Below are 20728 nucleotides of genomic sequence, written 5' to 3'. Positions count from 1 at the left end.
GGATCTCAACCTTCAGCCTCCTGGGTGTCTCTGCCTTTTGATGTGCTAATGGACCTGGTTAGTCAAAGGGCATGGGAGTCATCTGACACTATGAAGCCAGTCCCTCGGAGGCCAAACAAATTCTTGTCAGCTCCTTTGGGAAAGGATTTTCTAACCAAAGGGGTACCCATAGATGCTATGGTGGTGGCAGTGGCCACCAAGAAGGAACTTGCAGAGACTTCCACATCTGCTCATCTCCGAATAAAGATTCTCAAATGATGGACAAATATGGGAAGCATGTCTTTTCATCAGCGACATTCTCACTGCGATTGCTGAACTACCTATCCCACTTTACAAGGCTACAAAGAGATCTCCTGAAAGAGCAAGGAGATACTCTATAAGGTTCATTAGCTGTGGGGGTGAATGAGAAGGTCTCCTCCCAGCTGTCCACCTAAAATTCCATTGTCAACTCCTCCATGAGGCTCATATCCTACGCAGCAGATGGAGCAAGCAGGGCAGTGGGTTCTGGAGTTTCCCTTAGGAGACACTCCTGGATGCGCTTGTGCAATTTTGCAGAGCCCTTTAAGTCTACTTTTACTAATGCTTCTTTTGATGGTTCCTCACTCTTTGGACCCAAAGTAAAAGACACTCTAACCCGGTGCGAGCAGGAAGGAAAAACTCCCTCTGCCATTGGAGTAAGTTTTACTGTATCTTCAAGACCTTATCCTAAAGGCCAGAAGAGTGGAAAAATGTGGTTCAAAAGATCCCAGAGAGTTTTCCAAGACACACGGGGTGATTCCATCCCCAGGGGCAGAGGGGGAGACAATAACAGTAGACATCACCCCAGAGGCAGAGGGGGCCTGCAAAACCAGGGTGACCGTGATTCCTTTCACAGATGTCCTTATCAGCGCTACTGAAAAGAGGCCAGACTGCTCCACTCTGGAGGCAGTCAGGGGATGTTTATCGATGTACTCAGAAACCTGGCACAATATCACAAGAGACAAATGGGTGCTAAAAATAATATCCAGAGGATACTCCATCCCATTTTCCAATCCTGTTCCACAGACCAGAACAATCCCAGATGTTCCACCCAATCTAAGGGAGCAAGCAACTATAGAAATTCAAAAGTTGCTGCACAAAAAAGTCATCCAAGAAGTCCCCGCAGACTGAATAGGATTCGGAACTTACTCAAGATTCTTTTTGATGCCAAAAAGAACAGGGGACTGGAGGCCCATATTAGACCTAAGCTAATTAAATGAATCTGTCAAGAAGTCAAAGTTCCGAATGGTGACACTGCAGTCTATACTTCCCTTCTTAGGGAAAGATGACTGGATGTGCTCGATAGACCTTCAAGATGCTTACTACCACATAAAAATGGACAGGACATCAAGAAAGTACCTACGCTTCCGGCTGGGAGCCAGTCATTACCAGTTCAGAGATCTGCCCTTTGATCTAACTACAGCCCCAGAGTGTTCACCAAATGCATGGCAGTAGTCACGGCTCACCAGAGGCGTATAGGATTCTGAGTGTTTCCCTATCTAGATGACTGTCTCCTATTTGCCACCACCAAGCATCTACTACAACAAGCCAGGGATTTAACTTTGGACATTTGCAATCAGGTGGGTATTACAGTCAACTTTCAAAAATCTGCCTTGTTGCCCTGTCAGCATATTACATTTATAGGTGCAGATCTAGACACCTCCTCTGTGGTAGCACGTCTTCCAACAGAAAGAGTTGTAGCACTCAGATAGCAGATACTTCACCTCCTTCCAAAGACCAAAGTGAAAGCAAAGCTAATTCTAAGATTACTAGGAACAATAGCTTCCACGATTACACTGGTCCCTCTTGCCAGAATGCACATGAGGATCCTTCAGTGGCTGTTGTTCTCCCAATGGTCACTTCAAGAGCTTCTGATGTCTCATCCTCCACTCATGTGACCACAGGGAGACCCTTTGTTCCACATCAACCCATAGCTACAGTGACCACGGATGCTTCCCAGATAGGGTGGGGGGGCATTGTTTTGGAAGAACCGTCCACGGTACATGGCAAGAACATGAGGCTCACTTGCATATAAATGTCCTAGAGATGAGAGCAGTGCTACTTGTGTTGCAAGCACTTCACGACTCTCTCCCTTTAGGGACAATTGTGATACAGTCAGACAATATATCGGTGGTTTGGTACATAAGCAGGGGGGGAACCAGATCTTACACCCTTTGTTGAGAGACCCTAAGAGTTTGGCAATGGGCAGTTTCTTCTCAGCTCTTTCTAATAACACACATTCCAGGGAATTCCAATGTGATAGCGGACAAGCTGAGCAGAGCAATCTTAATGCCTCATGAGTGGTCTCTCAATCAGAATGTAGCGGAAATTATTTTCCGAACATGGGGTCAGCCTTACTGCGATCTCTTTGCCACTCCCATGAATTCCAAGTGCAGCATCTACTTTACCCTAATCCCCCCTCTGGGGGAGACACCGAGAGACGCACTTGCTCATGACTGGCCCTTGGGACTTCTGTATGCTTTTCCTCTATTTCCTGTCATACCCAGAGTCATTCAGAAAGCACAGTACTCTGGAAGCAGGATAATTCTCATTGCTCCTTACTGGCCTCACCAAGTTTGGTTCCTCTTCCTGTGGCTTCATATTCAGGAGAAGCCTTGGACTCTGGAACCAGTGCCAGATCTGCTGACTCAAATGTCAGGGGAGCTTCATCCATCTCTCCATACCCTAAAATTGACAGCTTGGCTGCTCCACTTCCCAATTTAGTCAGGCTTCACAATTTGGGTCTATATAGAAACATCGAATGCTGAAGACAGCGAACAATGTTTCATCGACACATTTTCAGCGAAAGCTGAAAATGTCGAAACCACAGAACAGCGATTTCTTTCCTAGGGAAAGAAATCACTGTTCCAACCCAAAAAAAAACATTAAACACTTCCAAACACATACATACAAACCCTAATTATACCCCCCCAAAAAACAGTAAACAGCTAAATACACATATGCACATAACCCAACCATACATCTAACAGAAAAAAAAAAACAGTAAACATTTTAAAACATATGCACTTACCTTAACCCACACCCTAACCCTAAGGTCAGTAACTCTCGCACATTTACATAAACAGTTCCAAACACATACACACTTACCTTAACCCTAATTCTACCTCCCTAAAACAAAAGTAAACAGCTGGAAACACATACACATGTAAGTCAACCATACATCTAATGCAAAATAAAAAACAGTAAACACTTTCAAACATATGCACTTACCTTACCCGCACCCTAACCCTAAGGCTGTTTTGCCTGTTCAGTCTATATGTGTTGATAAAAATGCATTCGACAAAATGTGTTTTCATCGTTCTAATAGGAACCCTCACAATTTTACTCCTACAGTTAAACATATCTTAATGTCCTCTCATAAAGCTTCTACCAGAAAACTGTATTCTAGCAAATGGAAAAGGTTTTCCTTTTGGGCTCAAAACAGGAACATTGATCCTTTTTCTGCACCTATCCATTCTATTTTGGAATTTTTGGAGGAACTGTTCCAACAAGGTTCAGCTGCAGCAACCATCAGGGTTCAGCTCACTGCAATATCAAATCTCCACATTGTTGATTCTACCTCCAACTTAATGTCATACAGGTTGTATAGAGCCTTCTTAAAAAGTGCCTCCTTATTAAGACCTTCCTTTAAGGAACCCGTTTCTCCTTGGGATTTAAATTTTGTTCTGTCTCATCTTACGTTACCACCCTTTGAACCCTCGTCATCTTCAGACCGCAAGTTCCTTTCCTGGAAGACCTTGTTTCTAGTGGCTATAACTTCTTCTAGAAGAGTATCAGAGTTGCAAGCTCTTTCTATTAAACTGCCATATTTGATTTTTCATAAGGATAGGGTATCCTTGTGAACTAATCCATCTTTCCTACCCAAAGTCTCCTCTCCAAACAACATAAATCAATCTATAGAGCTTACAGTGTTGTTTTCTAATCATAGCAACAAGGCAGAATACAAATTATATCAACTAGACATGCATAGACAGCTCAGATTCTATTTGCATAGGACCAAAGACTTCAGAACATCTGACCAATTATTCGTATCCTTCTCTGATGCAAAAAAGGGTAGCTCAATTTCTAAAACTACTCTTTCCAATTGGCTTTCTAATTGTATTACATTTATCTATTCCTCAAATCACAGGAATTTGCCTTTCAAAGTGAAGGCTCATTCTACTAGAGCGATGGCTATATAATCTGCTTTTCAAGCCAGAATTCCCATGGATAATACTTGTGCAGCAGTTACTTGGACCAGTCCACATAATTTTATCATACATTACAAAGTGGATTTGGCCTCCAGGGACAGGGCCTCATATGGTTCCACAGTGCTTAAATGTGTACTCCCATGAGCCACCCAGGGTAAAGGTGCTAGGGACACTGTCCCATCATTGTAAGAATGAACTTTGAGATAGGACAACATAACATAAAGAAGTTATGTACTCACCATAAAATTGCATGTTTGTTGTCCATCTCGCCTTTCATTCTTATGAACCCTCCCTCCTTCTCCCTACCAAAGGCTCCTTGTGGACCTGGTGGATGTTTTTTACTACCTTCATGAGTTCTTTGTTTCAGTTTGTTTCTCCTTTTATTAGGTATATATTTGTATATATTGGTGTATGTATATATATATATATATATATATATATATATATATATATATATATATAGTGTACATATCATTCACTAGTAGCAGTAAACAAGATCTGGGGGAATTACACCACTGCATTGTGGGATACCTTCTTGCCATGAGCTAGGTTTGAGACTTTCAGCAGTGTAGTCAGCCGAGTCAGAGAATCAGCTCCGAAACCATCATTGTAAGAATGAATGGCGAGATGGACAACAAACATAAAATGTTATGGTGAGTAAATAACTTATTTTTTTTGGTGGAATTTAAATACATGACAGTGTAATCCTCCTCCCTTTCCAGTTGCCCCTTACTACCAAAAATCTACTATTGCTATCTTTTTTCTTGTTCTATCAGTATTGACACTCTTCTAATGATTAGTGTATTTTTTTCTATTTTCCTTTCTCTCTGATATAGTGCTGAATAACCATCCTGAAGTCCTTTCTTTATCAAATTCACATGCAAATTGCTTTCCAAATGTGTCTGCTGTAATGCTGCTATTCTCACTCTGCCTTTGTTAATATGATTCAGTACTGCTACCTTTTTGTCTATATTTGTAAGGCCATTTACATTCCAAGATAATTTAGATAGTGTAACCATTATAAGAATTGTTCCCACCTATTATACATGACAGTGTTTTTGAATGTGTATTTCCAGCTTGTGTGCTACATGCACACAGCAATGTTTGGCAGGGTGATCTTTTGTTTCCTGTCATCTTAGTTTGAACCTATGTCACGTTTTTCAAGACTTTTTGTAATAATGAAAACCCTTAAAAAAAAAAAAAAAACTAAATACATTTTCAGAACACCCCCATAACCCGTTAACTTAGAGCAAAAACACAAAATTATGTACATCTTTGAAAAAATAATCTCACCCCTCCAGATAAGAACAGTTACCCCAAATTGACAGCTACACCCACAGGCATTGCCTAACATAAAATTAAGGTTACCCATACTAAAGCCTGTGCTCACAATTACACTAATTTGTGCCTGTTCTTTTTATCTCTTATCTCTATTCCCCTCCCAGATGTGAAAAGCAGCGTGTATGCTTTCACAAAACATTAGTTATTAACTTTTAGAAAAAGTGCACTGGCCATCTCTAAATAAAACTAAATTATACACTGTTCTGTTAAATGCATTCAAGTATTTAGACTGCAAGGGAAGCTGCTATCTCTTATTCAATTCCAATAATTGCAAACTTTATTTTTCACTGAATTGCTTGCCCCTGAACCTTTAAGCTTTGTTATTTCCTTCAGCAGAGAATGCTCAGAACTCTCAAGATTAATTGGATGCACCTGCAGACAGCTTGTCTCCATTGAAATATAGTCAGCAGTGAAAAAAATCCAACTCTGCAGATGCATGAAAAAATCTTTTCAATTTCACACAGAACAGAATGTACAGCAGTCATCAGCTGCAGACTTCTTGACCCCCCCACTTGGCATTTGCTAAAGCTAAATAAAGCTAATATAATTGCATAAACAAGAAATTTAACAGTTCTCTTGGCTTTCACCATGTTCTCTTATTTTTCAAATCTACCTGCTTACAGAAAACTCTTATATAATCAGTGCACTTTTACACCCCACTCCAGCAGCCTAAGATTACAGCCTTTCCTCTCTTTTTACATTAAAAAGTGTATATTTCTTACAACTAAAATGTACTTGTTTACCATAATATCTTTATTACATGCAATAATCACTGAAAAGACTCACACCTACCCATATTTAAAATACCCACGACTACATACTGCATAAAACTGTTTTACTATATAACATGCAGTTTATATTATGAAATGTTTTATACAAATACTATATAGAAAAAATGTTTTACTCACAGCTCCATTTCCTCTTTTAGTGCCCTTCTAAACATTAATGACATAAAGTGGGTATATGCTTTACAGTCTATCCCACAAGTTTAACAAAGAGAACAAAAATCCAATCATTCTTAGCCACTTTTACTTGCAAAGCCATATCTCACAAACGTGATTTATGTTTTATGATCTCTCATTTATTCACTAATTTCAGTGTTACTCTCTGTGTTTGTTTCTATCTCCCAAAACTAGACTCTGGTTCAAGTCCAAAGTACTTCTGATTCTTTTAGTCTACACCTGTATTTTTTGGGTCTATAGTAAAATTGCGAAAGCCCTAGTCACCGAATATGAAAACACCGACACATATTCCACGAACAGTGAATACACCAAACGCCCTAAACCGTGAAATTCAAAATCTCGAAACGTCATAGTTGTCCAACCCCACCGCCAGCTACATACTACCTAACCAAACAAACTAAATAAACCACATACATACACTAACCAAAACCCTATTCCTAACCCTAAACTAAACCCTACACTAAATCTTGCAAATACCACCATGTATGCACTTACCTTAACCTGTAACCTAACCCTAAGGTCCGTAACTATCGCACACTTACCTTAAGAAGCTATACCCAAACAAACTAAATAATTCACACACATACACTTAACAAAACCCTACTCCTAACCCTACACTAAATCTCACATACATTACCATCTTTGCACTTACCTTAACCCGCACCCTAACCCTAAAGTCCATAACTATCACACACTTACCTTACGGAGCTATACTGCAGAAGGGCCAACCATGACGATTCAACATTTTGGATTTCGCTCTTCAGGACGATCAATGTTTTCACAGTTAGATGAAGATGTGTCAGCGTTTACGTATTTGGGTAAGTACACCTTCGAGCTTCTAATATAGACCCTATTTTTTGTCTCTCAAGCATTTTTCTTTGGAAAATTTCAAACAGGTTCACTGCCAAAGTCTCAGTATGAGCTTTATTGTCAGAAGAATAAGAAGAGGAGTCCCCTTTTGTTTGATGGCTCACTTTTAGTTGGATACACTTTTGTATTTCCTCCTTAGCCTATTCTGCATTAACAAATATATTTAACCCTCCAGGAAAATATTCTGAAGACAGCTGGACACACCAGATTGAATCTCACACTTGCTTCTCAGCCTTCCCTGATTGCTGTGATAAATTTGCTTCTCTTCTGCCTGGTGTATGCCAAATAATCATTTTCCACAAACAAACTGCTGTCCTCAGATTTTAATACTTTTCCCTTCTTCCACAGTTTTGTCAGGATAAATTATTTTTGCTGGTATGATTACATCTTTACTAGTACAGATCTTGGCTGCTTTCTAGTGGCCATGCGTGGAAGATACACGTGATGTGCCTTTTCAAATAACAAATTCTGCTGTGGAATATAAGTCCAGTTGTATATTTGTGCTTTCATAATATTAATGCAGTCTGTTCCTTCCAGCTTCTCTGGTACAGTAGAAAATCTCAGGTTTTCTAGGCATGCTGTGTTTTCTATCATTTTTTGAAACGGCTCCTGAAAAGACTCATATTCAGCCAGCGTTTTCTTCATTTCAACCTCTGATTTTTGCAGTTTTATCAGTTCATCTGAATAGTTAGTTAAAGCTTCTTCTATTTTTGCCATACTTTAGTTATTTGAGTTGATACACTCCTTCAATGTTTCATTTATTTTAATCATCTCTGACTACATTTGATTGATTTTTTCCCTCTAAATTACTGGAAACCATACATTGTACAACAGCTGAAACTTGAAATGCTTTTTGCTGAACAGCTGCAGGATTCTTTCCAGTCAGTGTTTTCTCTTTAAAATTTTTCTTCCAGTTCTCTAAATTTCTTCTTTGCAGGCATCGAAACAGTGTACTTACTAGCCAGTAACTGAATGTTGCTCAAATTGGCAGAATTACTAGGTCTTATTTCTTGGTTTCTTTTTTTCACACTGAGAGAGCTGAAAATAAGATGCTAATCAGTGTGTAGCCATCTTGGAAGTCTGTTTTGTATTTTTTTTTATCGGATTGATCATTTATAGGTGTCCCCTGGCTGAACTGATAAATGGTCCAGTAGGCTCAGTGCTCTACTGTGACCAATAAATACAAATAACTAAATAAATAATCTGAACTAGAGGTTAATAGTTCATGACCAGAAGTTTTCAATTGAGTTAAACCTTTTGAGACAGTTATTTGGTAGCTGGGGATGTGAAGAACAACTGGTTAACATTATTTTAGGAGATGTGTCATGGAATCAGGCAGTGAAATATATGCACATGTTATCATTAGGTGGCCCATGAAAAAAGAAGTTTGGCAAAATGTCCTTGTGGTGTTTGACCTCAATGATGTTCTCTTCCATAGATGCCCCTGAAATAAAGAACATTTTAATAAAAAATTGGACATTTATAACTGAGGGCAGTGACACACTTAAAAGCTTAGAGGAGAGGCCACATATTATATATGGAAGAGGCCCTAACCTTAAAAGCATTTTAGAAAGGAATAATCCAATAAACAATGGATACTGGGGTATGAGAAAGTGTGGATGTTGTAATTATTGTAAATACATAAGAGTTGGGAATAAGTTCAACATTCAAAATAAGTCATATAGAATTAAAGGAAAATTTAATAGTGAAACAACAGGAATAATGTACCTTACCCTATACCAACAATGTAACTGTTTTTATATAGGTAAAACTGAGCAGGCATTCAAACAAAGAATTTATGAACACCAATATCACATAGGCAAAAAAACTGGGACTAATGCATTAGTGAAACATATATCAGGAAACCCCACATATAAGTTTGAATTTACCATAATAGAGCAAGTCAATAAGAATATAAGAAGTGGGCCTTGGGAATTAAAATTGGAAGAATGTGAATTACTATGGCAAAATGACATTGTTCTATCAAATGTATTTTGAAGTTAAAATCTTTGGAAAGATAACAGAAGAACATTTATCTTTCTAGTATGGTTTTACCCTATAACGTTGGCAAGGTTATCCTGAATTACTCATTCATATATACGCATATTTTGTATTTTTTAAATCACGTCATTGTGTTTGTCCATGCATTTTTAATATAAGGTGGAAGTAGCTATGAAGTTAAGCTTTTAACAATAATATGTTTAGTATATTCAGACTTTTAAATTATAAATATTTTAGTTTGAATATTTAAAAAGGAATGGATTATTTTAATTAATTGAATTCTTAATTGCATAATTGGCAGGGTTTTATATTGTAAATAATTTTGGGTAATGTCTGAAGAAGTTCATTGTGTACTGTGGATGAACGAAAGGGCTTACAACAATAAACCTCTGGGTGTTTGGAGCTGTCTGTCTGGTATCATTTGTTTTACTCGGTGATGGTTTATTAATGATGACCAATTTATAACTCTTCAACACAAGAATAAATCCTTTGGTGTAAAAAAAAAAAATTACCACTATAATTTTGCTTGTGCAGTTTATATAACTACTTTCACCGTATGTGATATATTTTTCCTGAAAACCTCACATAGGTTGACAACAAGGATGCATAAGCATAGTTATTTTCTTAAAAATAAAACCACCAATGTACTCTCTCTGCATTCTCTGACTTGTAATAATTTGTAAAAAGTTCATTTTCTTTAAGCTTGCAGTGTTTCTTTACACATATGAAGTAGAAATCTTGATATTACTCAAGAATAAGGAATCATACTAGCAGTTTATTTTACATGCTGCAAAATCAACAGATTTAAATGGAAAAATCAGTGTAATGTTTAAATGCAAGTACTGGTATAAAAAGTATTTTAAAGCTAAAATCCTGTGTATTAAACTCTTGTGTGATGTTTATAGTACCTATGACTTTGTTTAAATTTGCTTATTAGTTGGAGAGAAATGACAGTGTGTTTTTGAACGTGTCTCACTGCATATGCTGAAGAAGTCTCTTTAAACCTAAAATGAAAGCACCGAGTAAACAGTGCTGTTTGTGTCTATCCTATGGATTTGATTTCTAACGTTTCTTGGTGTAGTTATTTAAAGTTTTTTACTAGTGTCATGTTTGCATTTTCATTTTGAAGTAGGACTGCCAGGTCTGTAAGTGTAGAGAGACAATAGACCCCTGACTGATCCAGATGACTTGAGTTCGATTAGCTGCTTGGGCACCACCTGAAGCTGGTTGGCTAAGGATAAGAATGAGGATGCTGAGCCCATTCACCTCTGTCTGGGAGGAGGAGGTGTGATGAATGTCCAGAGAACACAAAGTGCACAGATTTCCCTTGTCGAGAACAAAGAAATATGTGCATAGTATGCACAGTTCAGTATGTGGTACCACCAATGGGATTTCTTTACTCCTGGAAGTGAATGTCAGTCATGTGCTATACTCATTGCTTGCCTTCCAGAGAGAAATCTCACAGAGCATCACTGTGGTGTTAGGAACATAGAGAAAAAGAAAAGACTTGTCTCTGCACAAATAATAGCACCACTTTCAGTTTGCTTGACCCTCACTCCCTAAGGAAATAAATGAGCCACAGGTTTGTCACCCAGGGGGTAATGAATGGACCTACTGAGCTGGCAGGTGAGGCAGCTCAATGGTCAGTGTGGACCAGTGCAAAAAAAAAAAAAAAAAATTGAGTTAAGACAAAGTTGAATATGAACCTGTAAGTAGGGGAAATAAATCTGGTAGTACAGTGATTTTATAAGGTTAAATAAATGCTTAACATGTATGAAATCATTGCACCTTGAAGAAGGAAATTCAATAGTGCAAACCAAATTTGGGTTCGCTGGTATTAATTGTGATAACTTTAGTTACCATGCTGAAAAATTATTTGGGATATATCTTCTCCATCAAAGGATTTTGATGCTTTGTGCTAGATGACTTCCTGTTTATCCATTCGGTGTTTGTATTTCTCTGTGATACTACTGTTTGACTGTGGTTTCTCCCATAAGTGCTTAAATTAAGTTCCTTAGAATTAATAATTCTTGTAATTATATATGATGATATGGTTCCACTTCAAAACATTGAAATCTCATAACATTGAACCTCAAAACACTAAGACCATAACATCGAAAACCCAAAACCCTGAAAATCTAGAACAACAAAAACTCAGAATACTGAAACTTTGCATCATAAGACTGAAAACTACAATGCACATGTAAATAACATCCCTTCCACGTATAACAATACCAAACTAACAAACACACTTTTTAGTACATTTCTGCAGGGGGGCAAGCCCCCCTGTACACCCTGTAAATTATATATACCAACTCCAAGATTGCACTACGGTGGAAAAAAGTTAATTTCCTAACCTCACTGTCTCGCAATCACCATACAGAATGTAAACATAATGTCTAAATCACTTACCTGTATGGCCTAAAAACACGTACAGATTGGCAAAATAAATAGTTTTCCCCTACTCACTTCTCTCAGTACTTCTCAGAACACTAACTTAACTTCCATGAAAGTAACACATTCATATGATGACATTCTGTATGGTGATCATGCTACAGTGGGGTTAGAAAATTAACGTTTTTCCACTGTAGTGCGATCTAGAAGTTGGTATATTTAATTTACAGGGGTGTGAGGGGGGCAGAGCCCCCCCACATAGGGGTTGCATGGGAGCTTGCCCCCTTGCAGAAATGTAGTAAAAAGTGTGTTTCTTACTTTGGTGGTGTTACAGGTGGAGGGAATGTTATTTACATGTGCATTGTAGTTTTCTATGTTATGATGCACACTTTCAGTGTTCTGAGTTTTCGTTATTTTGGTTTTTCAGTGTTTTGGGTTTTTGATGTTATGGTTTCAATGTTTTGAATTTTGATGTTATGAGATTTCACTGTTTTGAAGTAGACCTGATGATATACGATACTTTGAGTTGTTATCACATGATAACTTGAAAAATGTTTTATTAATTTTCTTGTCCTTACAGGACATCAACAAGACATTTTGGGAATTTGATAGGCTTAACAAAGTCATCCCAAAATGCAATAAATTTTCATATATGCTCAATCAAATTTTTTGTCCTTATTTTTTCCCTCAATTCATCTTTCCATAACAAGCATTAATGGGTTTAATGAACTTCTTACTGACAGTAGAAGCACTTCCAGGGAGACTGTTGAAGGACCTAATGCACTTCTCTGGACTGAGTATTAAAGGGTTTAATGCATTTCTTAGGGGCATTAGGAGTGCTCTTCCTTTGATTTAATGCCTTTTCACACTCCAACAATATACAGCAAAATACTTTAATGCATATTCTGCCATGATTTCTTGCTTACTTTATATGCACTAGTAGATTATTTGATGTCATTTAACTCTTTTGGCTGTATTGTGTGTAAAAATAAAAAAAGTATTGTTTCAGTCACTTAACTAAGAATCTTCAATAAAGATGCAGAAGCGTTACTGCATATGAGATATCCTAGGGAGTCAGTAGTAAAGCAGTATTTGTGAAATGAACAAAAGCTAAGTTAAATTAACCATTTCTTTTGTAGGTACATTTAAAGGACAAAGAAGAGCAACTATTGTCTTTCTTCATGGAAGAGGTTGATAATGTGAAGGCCATGTTCCACAGAATGCAGGAGAGACCACCACTGCACATGAACACATCTCCTACAGTTGGAAAACTTATGTGGGTTAAAGGGTTGCAAGACAGAATATCCGTAAGTTCACATATTGGCATTTCATTATTTTAAACAGACATTATGCAGGCTAAAATATATGTGCCATAGCAATATTTCTGTACAGAATCTGCCTCATTAGGCTGCTAGTCTGGTCTTGACATAGGCATTACTAGAGATACCCAGAAAGTAGCTGTTCTTTATACCAGAAACAGGGATGCATCTGAAAAAAGTTTATCCATTACAATTATTTTTCTGAAATCTTCTTAAGTGTGCCAGCTAGTGCTTGTTTATGTATCTATATATAGGGGGTTGGTATTAAATATTTATGGTACATCTTTCCCACAGAATATATAGATTGGGCAACTATGACTATAAAGACAACCTTGGAACATAAAACAGTTGTTTGAATGTATAGACCATCAACTTTAAGTGCTGATGAGCAAGAAGAATTCTTACACTTCTTGCATGAAACAAAGGAGGGAAGAATAATAGTGGCTGGGGACTTAAATTTGCCAGAAGCAGACTGGAATAATATTGATTCAACAACATTAGTAAGGAAATTATTCACAATGTATGTTCATGAACAACAATTGCTTCAAATTGATAAAAAAAAATTACCAGGGAAAGGAACATGCTAGACATTGTTCGTGTTGCTAAAGAAATTACAGTTACTTCATGCCAAATTTTACCACCATTGGTGTGCACTGATCATGGGATAATTCTGCCAATTTGAAATTGAAACTAGTGCACAGAAGATTAATTACAGATTTTATGGAAGCAAAACATTCACTATATAAAAGTAATTTGAGTTATGTGTTCAGTAGAAAAACTTAAGATGGAATGTTGAAAGTTTTGAAAGGGAAATTGAGTGCAAAAAATGTTTAAAATCAGGATTGGATCTAGGCATACAACTTCAGGGTGATATGTTTCCATAAGAACAAGATACCTGATTAGGGTGAGAGCCAAAAAATATAAGAAATGGAAAACCGGTCGAGCTACTACTTTGAAAACTTTAATAAACAAGCTGGACAAACAAGTTAAGCACAGTGTAAGACAAGATCAAGATAAATTTGAAGAAAATTTGCATAGATATTGAGCATAATAGGAAACCATTTATAGATACATAAGATGTGGAAGGAGTAAAGACATACAACTTTATAAATTGTGTGTAGATTCTAAAATTTATTCTCAGACATAATACATTATAGATATATTTATAAAATCTTATGCAAAACAGTTTGTCTCTACAAAGGGGGTGATAAGTTGTTCTAGTGATATCCAGATTACCTGAGACAATGGAATCAAAACAAATTATATTGAAAAAGAACTGTGCAAACTGGATCCAAACAAAGTACTAGGAGGAGACAAAATACGTAATAATGACTTGAGAACACTTCAGCAAGAGCTTATAGTTTCATTATGTCTTTTATTTATTAGGTCATGTAAATATGGGGAGATTCCTCAAGACTGGAGACATAGGCTTATTAAACCTACCTTTATGAGGAAATTGGAGTAGGACAAATCCAGAGTCATATAGACCCTTAAGTCTACTTTCAAGTTGTGGAAAAATAACGGAGGCGGTATTATTGGATAAGTTATTGTCAGAACTGGAAAGGTTGGGACTTGAAATGATATATCAGCATGCATATGTTGAAAATAGATCTATTACTAGCAGTAACTTGATGTTCTATAACAATAAAATAACAGCTATGAATGAAAAATTGTGCTGTGATGGAATTTATATAGATTTAACTTAAGCATTTGTCATGGTCCTACACAAAACACTGATCAATAAATTAAAACAACTAGGTATTAATTTACTCTTGATAAGATGTGTGAAGAAAATCAATACTGTGTCATCTGTGTTAGCATGTGTGGCAGGAGATCTGTGTATATGCTCAGATGAACTTGTATGTCAGCATGTCTACTTGTGAAAGTGTAAATACGTTTTAAAATGTTGAGTGTTTCCCTGTTTATACAGAATGTTTAGAGAATCTGTCAGTGTTTTGATACATTTCCAACTGTGCATGTTTGAGAAGGACATTCTAAAGTACAAATTGTGGAGAATTAGCTGAACAGTAAGTGATGTCATTAGAATGTTCCTGGTTGCTAAGTGATTATTTAAACAGTTGATTGACAGAAAAATAACTTTTTCAAAGAGCTGACTCTTATTTTTAAAATAAGACAGTTGTGTAGTGCTGAGCAGTTGGTGAAATATAGTCAGTTACACTGCTGTGCAGTCAGTAGACACCCATAAAAGAGAACTCACCAAAAACTGTAAGTCTGCTTTTTGCCTTGCTGTTATGTGTTAGATTAGATCAGGGATGGTATTCTTTAGTTAGATTAGGAAAGGTTAGTTATGATAGAGTTTTTCTAGAATAAGGGACTCCTATCCTGCAGTTTAAATTTACATTTCTGGTGTTTATTGAAAGCTATTGATTTACATTCTTATAATAATTTTACTTATTATTAAATGTTTTTCATTACTTTACATTGCGGCTGGAAATCAGTGTTTTTCTATAGATTAGAGAGTGCTTCTATCTGTTTGATACTCCCCTTTGAAGGCCTGGTAACTTATGGTCATAGCTATCATTTATTTTGATATTTCATTTTTATAATTGGACACACCCTTTAGAAGGACATGAAGACAGTCTGATTGGTGTCAGCATTACCATATTATTTTGGGGAAGGGACACAGCTATAAATCTGTGTCAGGCTTTCCCAGAAGTGTTTGGTTGTGTGAGATTTAAATTTACTTTGAATGTGAGTGTATCACAGGTCTTAAACTGGGACACATTGCTCTGAAGTGTATAATAAGAAAATACATTTGGGGTAGACAGAAGTATATAGTCCAGTCCCAGGGAAATAGTGTGTGCTCCTGTTGTGCTGTTAGGGAAAAATTGTGAAATATTACTTCTGTTTAAGTCGCAGTCTCATATTGGAGTCAGTAGTGAGGAATGAACTCCTTAGTTACTGACCCAGGATAGTAAGGGACGTCACATTAATAGTTGGTAGTCTGGTGGAATATAGCTGGACTTGAAACCATACAACAAAATAACTGCTATGACTGAAAAATTGTGCTGTGTTGGAATTTATATAGATTTAACCTCAGCATTTGACAGGGTCATACACAAAACTCTGATCAATAAATTAGAACGACCTAGGTATTAATTTACTCTTGATAAGATGGACAGCTGCATGGCTTACAGATAGGACATGGCAAGTATCATACAGCAATTGGGCAGGTGAAATTCTTGGTTACAGTCAGGGTGTCCCACAGGGCTCTGTCTTAGGCCCTCACTTGTTTAGATTGTATCTTTCACACCTATTTTTTCATCTGAGGTGTTAGAGTCTTTATGCAGATGACCTAAAACTGGGTAAACTGATTATGTGTGTTACAGATATGGCATGTCTACAAAAAACTCAACTAAATTGATCATTTGGGCACAGGAGAATAATATGCTGATAAATACATCAAAAACTAAGAATATAAGATTTGAGAGACACAAATTGAAAGGTGAGTATTTAATACAGCACACAGTAATTGAAACTGTAGATTAATTTAAAGACATAGGTATATGGGTAGATACAGTTTTGAGTTTTTCTAATCATATCAACCAATTGGTTAATGATAATTACAGAACTACAGGTTATACAATAAGATTTATAAAGTGTAGGTAATCAAAAATGATGAAGTGATTGTTGATTACATTAGACTCAAACTTGAGTATGGAATCATAATATGTAAAGCTAAGTTATTTTATTACCCAGTTTAAACCAAACCTAGACATGTGGACGGGGAATAGGAAATTAGACTAGGCTTAGCACCCATGTCCCTTATGGACAGAAGTAGTTTGTAAATGCCTGGCCCTCAATGTCCTATTTGGATGCAGGACATCATTATTCTTTTTGGAAAACTTGGCTTGGCTTAGAGAGTCCTCTTGTGTTGTTAGCCTAGTTTAAGTCTATGGGGTTAGCAAAAATTAGTAGGGAATCATCAGACATCGTATGTAGAATATTGTATATAAATGAGGTGTACTGATTGGTTCTCTGAGAGAGCTGCTGATGCATGGAACAGACTACCAAACTACATTAAAGCAAGTACTAGTTTAGATATTTTAAGCACAACCTGGACACTTACTATGGAGGCAACTGATTTGGTATGCTGACAGGCCAGAAGGGCATTAATGCCAATGCTTGAAATATATGTCTGTCTGTATGTATGTATGTATCTTGCACTGTAGTGGTATGGAAAATGTCTTGTGATGAGTGTCAAACTACCACAAAGTAGGTCATTCATTTCACTTGTTTTCATTTTGGGAAATTGGATTTTTACTTTCCTCTTTTTTTTTTTTTTTTTTTGTTTTGCTTTTTATAAGATCATAATATTTTTGTAGGAAACTGAAAATGAAGAATATAAAAAACTGATTTTTTTTCGTATGCCAAGCAATTTTTCAAATAAATACCCTTTACCCTACTATCATGTTATTTACAGTGGATATAAAAAGTGTACACACCCATGTTAAAATGCCAGGTTTTTGTGATAGAAAAAAATGAGACCACAATAAATCATTTCAAAACGTTTCCCACCTTTAATGTGACCTATAACCTGTACAATTCAATTGACAAACAAATCTGTTAGGGGAAAAATATAAAAAAATGTACAATAAGCTGGTTGCATAACTGTGCATGCCCTTAAACTAATACTTTGTTGAAGCACCTTTTGATTTAATTACATCATTCAGTTTTCTTGGGTACACACCTACCATCAATTAAAGAGACTCTGATTAACCCCAAATAAAGTTTAGCTGCCCTAGTAGGATTTTCCTGAAATTTACTCAATTGCCTGCTATAACAAAAGCCATGATTCACAGAGGGCTTACAGAGCATCAAAGGGATCTCATTGTTGAACGGTATCAGACAGAAGAAGGGTACAAAAAAATGTTCACAGCATTGGATATACCATGGAATACAGTGAAGACAGCCATCAAAAAGTGGAGAAAACATGGGACAACAGTGACGTTGTAAAGAACTGGACATCCCTCCAAAATTAATGAAAAGACAAGACAAAAACTGGTCAGGGAGGCTGCCAAGGGACATACAGCAACACTAAAGAAGCTGCAGGAATTTCTGGCAAGTACTGGTTGTGTACTACATGTGACAACAATCTCCCGTATTCTCCATATATTTGGACTATGGGGTAGGGTTGCAAGATGGAAGCCTTTTCTTCTACAGAAAAACATCCAGGCCTGGCTAATATTTGCAAAACAAAACATCAAGTCTCCTAAAAGTATGTGGGAAAATATGTTATGGTCTGATGAGACCAAGGTTGAACTTTTTGTCCACAATTCCAAAAGGAACGTTTGGTGCCAAAACAACACATTGCATCACCAAAAGAACACCATCCCCACGGTGAAGCATGGTGGTGGCAGTGTCATGCTTTGGGGTTGCCTTTCTTCAGCTAGAACTAGGGCTTTAGTCAGAGTGGAGGGAATTATGATCACTTCATATACCAGTCACTTTTGGCCCAAAACCTTCAGGCGTCTGCTAGAAAGCTGAAGATGAAAAGGAATTTCACCTTTCAACACAAAAATGACCCCAAGCATACATCAAATCAAAAGAAGAATGGCTTCACCAGAAGAAAATTAAAGTTTTGGAATGATGCAGCCAGAGCCTAGACCTAAATTCAATAGAAAATCTGTTGGGTGACCTGAAGAAAGCTGTGCACAAGCAATGCCCTTGCAATCTGACAGATTTGGAGCTCTTTTGCAAGGAAGAGTGGACAAATACTGCCAAGTCAAGATGTGCCATGCTGATAGACTCCTACCCAAGAAGACTGAATGCTGTAATTAAATCAAAACCAATTAAATCAAAACCAGGGGCAACAATATCCTAGACCTAATCATTACCAACATGAGTGAATATTTTCCCACATTCCCCTATAACATATGTTTTTGTTTCATTCATTAACTTAGAGGGATATCCCCTATTTCTAAACAAACTGCATATAAAATCAATTTCTTCTAACATGTCATTATACATAGAAGTCATTCGGGCAGCGCGAATGCACTGTGTCTTAAAAATGCTCTTTTTGGTCTTATAAGAATGGTTGCTTGTATACTCCAAGTATACGGGATTTAACACCCTCTTTATTATTAGAAACAAATGCATCTAAATAAGCAATGCCCTCACAACTAAAATTGTAAGTAAATTTCAAATAATGACTAGTACTATTTAAATACGTAATGAATTCCTCTATTGCACTTCTGGTCCATCCCATAATATAAAAATATCATCCAGGAATCTCGTGTAATGTCTTAAAAACCTAAAATAATCACTCTTAAACACTTTCTCGGTTTCCCATTCCAGCATGAGCAAATTTGCATATATTGGGGCGCAGGCAGCCCCCATAGACACTCCATGGGTCTGTCTGTAATATTCCCCTTCAAAATATATGTAGTTGTGCTCCAGAATAATCGACATCAACTCTATAATTAAATTGGTATGTTCCCAGTTTAGGTGTGAATATTGTTTGATACTGTTGTAAAAACTTTCTAGACCTTCTTCCTTGGGAATACAAGAGAACAGATCAATAACATCTATCGTAATAAATATCAATCCTTCTTTCCATAATACTGGTGTCAAGTTCCCCAAAAACATCCATAAATCTTTAATCAAATGGGATATTTTATTATAAATATGTTTCAGCCATGTATCAGTGGCTACTCCCAAGGGAAATGTCTTAGATCGACTGCCAGAGATTATTGGTCGTAAAGGAGGGTCAATTAAGTTTTTATGTACTTTTGGAACACCCACTATAGTGGCAAGTGTGGGATGTTCTACAGTCAAAAAATTATATATATCTAAATTAATCCTTCCATCTAATAACAATTCCTCTAGGAACATATCAATTCGCCTGCACCCAATGTTGATTTCGTTCAAAAATACAGACGTGTAATTTCCAGATTCTACTAATATTTCGAACATCTTATTATTGTATTCATTTTGATCATATAGTACGACTCCACCCCCTTTATCCGGCTTCATTATTCTTACTGATTTGTCATTGGTTAGCCATTGTATTAATATCAATTCTTCTTTATCTAAGTTACTTTTCTCCCTATTAGGATTAATTTCATTCTTTAATAAATACATTTCTTTGGTAACTAATTTTTCATACATAGATACATTGGGGTGGGTAGGTGGTATATACGTACTCTATTTCTTTAATTTGGTTTTATCCAATATGTTTGACTTATTGTTAAAGTGTATAACCAAGTTTATCTTCCTGAGATATTTCTTTATTTCGGTAAGACAATCTACTACCTGGAATTTTTTCTTCGGGACAAATTTCCTTCCCTTTGAAAAAAGTGTGAAAAATTCATAACTAATTTCAAATCCTGTATAATTAAATATGTTAAATTAATTCTTACTAACCACGATATCTTTGTTGTCAGTCGTGTTGGCAATGATACTATAGTTCACGTCAGGCTCTATACTATTGTTGTTCATTTCATCATAATTCTCTATTAATAGTATTCCCTCCATTCTTGGTTATAAGAGTGCCTCTGTCCCCATCCCTTTCTGTTTTCTCTCCATTTTCAATTCCTCTTCCAGTTTGTCTTTACACCTCGATTCCTCCCCCCATAAAAATTTCCATTCC

General features: G+C 36.6%; 1 protein-coding gene across 1 annotated transcript in view; it reads left to right on the top strand.

The window, feature by feature from the left end:
• LOC122787923 (dynein beta chain, flagellar outer arm-like) overlaps positions 1-20728 on the top strand; it is a 5188001-nt gene that overhangs the window by 369229 nt on the left and 4798044 nt on the right. The window contains exon 14 of the mRNA XM_044054850.1: positions 12937-13104. Coding sequence (XP_043910785.1) covers positions 12937-13104 — 168 coding nt within the window. The remainder of the gene's footprint in view (positions 1-12936; positions 13105-20728) is intronic.

This window comes from Protopterus annectens, chromosome 13.part0 (genome assembly GCF_019279795.1).
Source record: "Protopterus annectens isolate FY-2018-M chromosome 13.part0, PAN1.0, whole genome shotgun sequence".
Lineage (NCBI taxonomy): Eukaryota > Metazoa > Chordata > Ceratodontiformes > Protopteridae > Protopterus > Protopterus annectens.
This window is presented reverse-complemented; position numbering and strand designations above follow the sequence as displayed.